The sequence below is a fragment of the Cibotium barometz genome, chromosome 47, assembly GCF_041138505.1.
Source record: "Cibotium barometz isolate CiBa-2024 chromosome 47, ASM4113850v1, whole genome shotgun sequence".
Taxonomy (NCBI): domain Eukaryota; kingdom Viridiplantae; phylum Streptophyta; class Polypodiopsida; order Cyatheales; family Cibotiaceae; genus Cibotium; species Cibotium barometz.
The window spans coordinates 13,060,898-13,068,013 of NC_141092.1; the positions used below are offsets into that span (position 1 = coordinate 13,060,898).

A 7,116-nucleotide genomic window follows, 5' to 3' on the forward strand; every position below is an offset into this window, starting at 1 on the left:
GAAAAGCCAAGGTGTAAGCAAAACAACAAGAAGTGCTAGACAATCAAGCACAAGCACTAAAGATCAAAGAATGTAAATTAGAAGAGCAAGCTATGAGTCTTGAAGAGAGAATATAGATTTATAAGTGACTAGAGGAAAAGATGCAAGTGCATGATAATGTGCACATGAAGATTGATCAAGGACTCAAGGCTAAAAAGAAGACCATAGACAAGAAGATGTTGGCAAATAAAGCAATGATTTGTCATCATTGTCATGAGCCCAAACACATGAAAAGATTTTATGCAAACGAAGATTGATCAAGGAATCAAGGCTAAAGAGAAGACCTTCACATCAATGAAGGTCAACATCGACAAGAAGACATTTATAAGAAGCTTGAATGCTTCAACTGTCATGAAACAAAATACTATGCACATCAATGTTCAAAGGGGAACAATAGTAGGGACTGCTACAGATGCAAAAAGATTGAACACATATCTTGCAATTGTTCTCAAAATAATCTACTACACACAAGACACAAGATATGGCAAAGCCAGCTAGTATCCACCATCATTGATAAAAAACAAGGGTCCAACATCATTGATGAGAAAGAAGACTTGATCAAGAATGTGGTCAAGGAGGACATAAAGGATGTGCAATCAAGCGATGAGGTGCAACATTTGACAAAAGTGAAAGCATCAAAGACATGTGACTCCAAGAATGTGTCACTAAAGAACAAGGATGCTAAAGTCGGGACGATGGACCAACCATTATATGTATGAGACACGGTACTCATGATGATTCAACGTCTCTGTGGGAAGAGACCAAAAGGACATCGAGAGTGATCAAGAATGATCAATACTTATGCATGAGCAAAGATAAGGTTGACCATGATGTACATAGAAGCTTCTACGACCTTGTTTTAGCAAGTTTGACATAAAAGGCCACCCTAAGGTCTAGTTGGGATTTTCTACCTTTACTCTAGACCTTAAATGGGTCTTGAGACCCAAGCTCATTAAGTTGATTGGGCTATGCCAGTGACACAAGCCACTTGATCAGCCAGGCAAACACACAAACAGAGAGCGAGAACCATTAAAAAAGTAAAGAACTGTTTAAAGGAGGTCATTGAAGAGGAGGGCTTTACTTGGGCACCATGCAGCCTTGGTTTAATGTGCATGGTCAGAGTGCAAAGTAATTAAAATATGGAATGTTTCCAATCCTGCCTCAGGTATGAGACTTAACTAACAAATGCTCGTCACATTTTCAAAAGACGTGGGGCCAATGAGTATAGCCTACAAAATTATGAGTTATTGCTTAACCTAATCAACTCCACCACCTCCTTACACACAATGGAAACTACTTGGAGTTAGCATCTCAGAAAGATTCCCTCTGGACCCTCAGCTCTTGGCGATGGGGAGTGTGATTTTTCAGACCTGCAAAGTGTCATTGCAAGCTCAAGCCTGACTCTAAGTCCAGCTCAAGCCCATCTTTGCCCTGTTCATTGCCACAGCATGCCAAAGCCAAAGAGCCATGAGTAGGAGCGTCTTTCCTCCAATCCCAGCTTTCTTTTCCCTCTTTCACACTGACACTGCATAAAAGTAGCTTGCTCTACTGCATTTTCAATCCATGCCTTCAAAACTGATCATGTGTTCAAGCGATTCGTCCTTTCAATGCCTTGCCTAATTGGTGGGCAGGGGTGGGGCACCGCGTCCAACCCCCGCACATCCAATAGGTGGGGGAAAGATCCTGTGAAACCTTCCAAGGAGAACAACTACAAATCCCTAATTTAAAAAATGTTATGTACAGCATCAAACATGACAACACAGTTAAAATTAATCTTACTGTAAATAATTGTCACCATCAGACAACACTGAAAACCTCTTGAAAACCCTTGTCCATGTGATGTGAAAAACATCCGATCAAGAGCCTCCACATTAAAATAACCATGAAAGGTCACACCTAAAGAACACCAACTTTGCAGTTCCTTGAATCGCCTTCTCAGAGATCTTGGGACAATCTTCAATTTTCAAGGATTCCAACTTGTAGGAACCCATGAAGGCAGCAATTCCCTCATCAGAGATTCCAAGGCATTTGGACAATTTCAAGTGTTTCAAAGAAGGCAGATGTCTTATAAGTTGTATTCCATCATCACTAACCTCTTGACACTGAATCAACTCGAGAGTTTCAAGAGAGCGCGCAATGCAAAGCGCTTCCATACCGCAATCGTTGAAGGCATAAACCCTATCCAAAACTAAAGCCTTGAGCAAAGAGCACCCTTCCACCAATGCTAGAATGCCTGCAAGTGAAAAGCATGGCACAAATGGGTAGCATCCATCTGCAAATGAGATTGATACTTCTTCTAAGAGCTTGCAGTACTTTGCAATTGCCTTTAGACTCTCATCGGTCAGGTGTGGGGAGTAGTTGACTGGCACCGACAGTGAGAAATCCGACGGGCACCTTAATGAGAGGCATCTGAGCCCAGTGCTGCCCTTTGCAAGGCCAATAAGGTCCCGATCTCTGAGACCCATGCACATGTCAAGATGCAAGCTTGTTAAAAATCTGCATTTTGGCAAGATGCACCCTAATCCTTGATTAGGGCTAATCAGGCAATTAATGAGTCTTAATTCTTCGAGCGTCCCACAGTTAATCTCCTCGACATGCCATCCATCAATTGCCAAATGCCCATAAGTTTTCATGTATCTGTGATTCACATCCACTTGGAACTGGAACTTCCGAAGGCGGCTCCATGCATGGCCAAGTCTGGCAAGGTCACCCTCACTGATGCCCTTACATTGGCAGATGGCAAGATCCTCAATTTTCTCTAGGCGCCCAAGGAAGTAGAGCCATTCTGCACTGTTAACATGTAGGCAGTGGGTAAGGTGCAGCAAGGAGAGGCTCTTACAACCAGTGACCAGGGAAAGGAGGCCGCGGCCAGTAATACTCGGGGCAAAATTCAGCTTAAGAGCTTGAAGCTCTTTACAGGAAGCCAGTTTTCCAAGACCCACATCAGAGATGAAAGTGCAGAACCTTAGCCCTAATTCTCTGAGGTTAGGGCAAAGTGTAGCAATAATATTGAGCCCATTATCATTTAATTGCTTGCCGTACTTGGCCATCCATCCAGCATAGTCAATTTCGATCTTAGAGAGGTGGGGGAACCTTGTGCAGAGAGATGAAAGCGCAAAATCAACAGGGTGCAGGCCACACCTTACCTTGATGGCATGCCTGTGCTTCCTCTCAAGCTCGTAGAACCTCCTGCTCACCAGAGATATGGCGTTGAAATCCGACGCGATCCGCAGACGCGAGAAGATGAGCCATAGCAGATGGTCCGGAAGCTCATCCATGCCCCTTGCAAAGTCAAAATCCTTCATTTGCTTGTCAGCTGCGGCTATGGCGATACTGCTGTGCAGGCAGATAAAACCCTAAAATTTGCTTCATATCTGCAGAACAGTCCAGCAAACCCTAATAACTTGGCGCTGCTAGATTCCTGAGGTTAACACAGCAATAGGGACACAACTGCAACACCCATTAGGGCTGCTACGAGCTGCAAGATAACATCAAACTATACAGCATACGGCACTGTATACTGCGATGATGCATCATTGCACGACCTTGCATACCACCTTATATTTGTGCCATTTTCACCACAATTGAAAAATTCCAAAACCACTCTTCTTGCATGTCTCTATTTGTTTGGCGGAGTGCTCTCTCTCTCTCTCTCTCTCCCCCCCGGGTGTATAACCCTCTAACTCGACATTAAGCGACTCCGTCTCCGTGGGTGTGTTGTACAAAGAGGACATTTCCCACTACCTTTCTATTACCCAAGTGTGGTAGATTGGCTAGTGGAATTACCCTTGGGATGACATGAACCCACTTGGGTTCAAGTCTCTCCGTCAATTGGGTGTATAACCCTCTAAGTCGACGTTAAGCGACTCCGTCTCCATCTCTCAAGGCCATGATCCACCCGAGTTCAAGTCCACCGTTGGTTGGTCATATATGCCCTCGTGTTGCATTCTACCGACGTTAATACCTCTCTCTCTCTCTCTCTCTCTCTCTCAAGGCCATGATCCACCCGAGTTCAAGTCCACCGTTGGTTGGTCATATATGCCCTCGTGTTGCATTCTACCGACGTTAATACCTCTCTCTCTCTCTCTCTCTCTCTATATATATATATATATATATGTATGTATGTATGTATGTATGTATATATGTATATGTATATATATGTATATATATATATACCTAGATGAATCCAGGAACATGTCCAAATTCACCTTTTAGGAACGTGCATGTTATATACTCATGGTAGTCAACCCACAAGACTATATCTAATCAACTCCATTATGCATAGTATGGACTAGATACTACGACATCCCCACTAACATCATTAGTGCCCAATAGTGGGTGTAGAACTCTATATCAAGATATGCTCTCACACACACACTCCACACACACACACACACACACACACACACACACACACACACACACAAGAGCATATATTCACACAAAGGCCTTCCTGTCAAACCTCCGAAGATGCAGGGCAGACTCAGCCATAATGAAGCCTAGCACTACGGGAAGTAGCAAATAGAAAGAATTAGTACAGCAAATAAGTAGTTGATATGGCAAATGCACCGTTAAAGATAGAAAGAATTAGCACAATATCAACTGGCCGTAACTCGGATGAAAACTTCACAATGTGAAATCTCCATGTCCGCTAATACGACTGAATTATATACCTAGATGAATCTAGGAACATGCCCAAATTCACCTTTTAGGAACGTGCATGTTATATACTTATGGTAGTCAACCCACAAGACTATATAACTATCAACTCCATTATGCATAGTATGGACTAGATACTACGACATCCCCACTAACGTCATCACTGTGTGTGTGTGTGTGTGTGCGCGCGCGCGCGTGTGCTCTATGTTTAGCCCATGCAAGGGGAAGGGCTCAAAAGATCATCCCTGTCTCCTTGTGTGTGTGTGTGTGTGTGTGTGCGCGCGCGCGCTTGCCCAACCCAAAAGAAGAAGACAAATCTTCAAAGTACCATATGTGTGATGTGCCTCTAAACCACACTCACATAAATATACACTTGATTTTGTCTCACAAACGATGGTTTGAATGGAATGCCAATGTGTTCGATGAAAAGTAATCCACCTTGCCTCCCACGGAGATAAGGAGGCTTACCGAAATGCCACCCACAGGTTCCAATCCTTTACTAGAAAGAAGAAGCCACAACAAACATTTCTACAAGCACAATACGGTAAAAAATGTGCAACTCCTAGCAAAATGTAAAGGGGAAAATGCATGAAGTCTCACAAGGACGTGTATGAACATTGTAAGATTCTATACTCACACGAGATAATGCAAGAAGGATGCCCACACTTGAACCCCTTCTATACTCACACGAGATAATGCAAGAAGGATGCCCACACTTGAACCCCTTCTCTCTCTACTAGCAAAGGCATGCCTTAAGAAGACATTATAAGTACGCCTTCTCTCTTTACTAGAGCAAAGACATTAAAGCACGCCTTAAGAAAATATCAAATCGTAAAGCAACAAATTTACAAGGGTAAATAGATAGATGACTGGCTAATGGATTTGTGACATGTTATCTAGCCTTATAGTAAAGATGACATGTTATCTAGCCTTATAGGGTAAAGATGGACATATGACATGTTACCAATGGAGACATTAAAGCATGCCTTAAGAAAATATCAAATCATAAAGCAACAAATTTAGAAGGGTGAATGGACAGATGACTGTCTGATGGATTTGTGACATGTTATCTAGCCTTATAGAGTAATTTACAAGGGTTAATGGATAGATGACTATCTGATGGATTTGTGACATGTTATCTAGCCTTATAGTAAAGATGACATGTTATCTAGCCTTATAGCATGGATGCTCATTGAATGGACTATGAATTGGATTTAGCACCTCCACAAAAAGAAGGGGACAAGAATCAACTAGGCAGCTACTAATGGACTATCATGCTTGGTCCTACCATGCAAACTCTTTGGGGTTGCATGAAGACATGAACACTAGATATGTGGTGACTGAGAGAACCCCTAACCCATTATTCCACCTTCTTTAACCTCAAACAACCTTCTAAGGAGAGCATTAGGATTGTTTAGAAAAATTCCTAGTAGAGATCCCCCTATCAAAAGAGGATTGTCAAGATACCCAGGACTAGTTGTAGATGTTACCTCGAGGGACACATAGACGAATGAACCACCAACAATAGGAACCTCATGACAAGTGGTCACTTTTCATCCTAGAATAGTGCATACAAACAATGCATCATGGCCTCTAATGGGCAATCAAAAGCAGAAGATATCCTTGTAACCTCAAAAGGAAATTGAGAGAGCCCATGCTATAAGGTAGTTGAAGATGATGGTCATCGTCTCCTAGGCTTCTTTAGGAAGCCCATTCATTTAGCAACACAGTTGGCCTCATGTGAGGCTTCCTTCTTCTAGTCTTCCCCCCTCAATAAATATCTTGTTACCTAGTGGTCTCAGTTACCTAGGTACCATGCTATGGGTTTAAAGGTAGTCTATTGTCTCCCAATATAAGAAAAGGAAATTGAGAGAGCCCATGCTATAAGGTAGTTGAAGATGATGGTCATCGTCTCCTAGGCTTCTTTAGAAAGCCCATTCATTTTAGCAACACAGTTGGCCTCATGTGTGGTTTCCTTCTTCTGGTCTTCTTCAGCTTATTTTTCTTCTCCTACAAGGAGAGCTTGAACCTTGTTCTTCTAGGAAGAAGTTTTCTTCGATGTATCATTAATATGGGATTAGTCATCCCTTAAGGTAGGTAGGAGTAGGAGTGAGGAGAATAATAGGAGTAGGTATAGGTAGGTTTATAGGTTGTCACCAACCTAGTTAGTTCTTCTAGATGTAGGTAGGAGTAGGAGTGAGGAGAATAATAGGAGTAGGTACATAGGTTGTCACCACCCTAGTTGGTTCTTCTAGATATGACAACTATAATAGGGAGGGTAGATTGATCCAATGGCTTGTCTTCGGTCTTTGTCTAGCCCACCTTAATAGAGTAGCTTTCCATGCAGCTAGTGGCTACAAACACCGAGAAAGACATTTGTGCGCTTGAGATGCCTGTGGGTTAGCATAATTCTAGACA

At 42.6% G+C, this 7,116-nt stretch overlaps 1 protein-coding gene across 1 annotated transcript; it reads right to left on the reverse strand.

Annotated features, from left to right (window-relative positions):
- Positions 1-1,789: 1,789 nt before the first annotated feature.
- Positions 1,790-3,648, reverse strand: LOC147611377 (F-box/LRR-repeat protein 14-like). Its single transcript, XM_086784444.1, has one exon. It carries the CDS (start codon positions 3,342-3,344, stop codon positions 1,911-1,913), a length of 1,434 nt encoding a protein of 477 aa, XP_086640570.1. The 5' UTR covers positions 3,345-3,648; the 3' UTR covers positions 1,790-1,910.
- Between the last annotated feature and the right edge of the window lie 3,468 nt (positions 3,649-7,116).

Coding starts and splice junctions, on each gene's coding strand:
- LOC147611377 (XM_086784444.1), bottom strand. CDS start 3,344: ATGAAGGATTTTGACTTTGCAAGGGGCATGGATGAGCTTCCGGACCAT.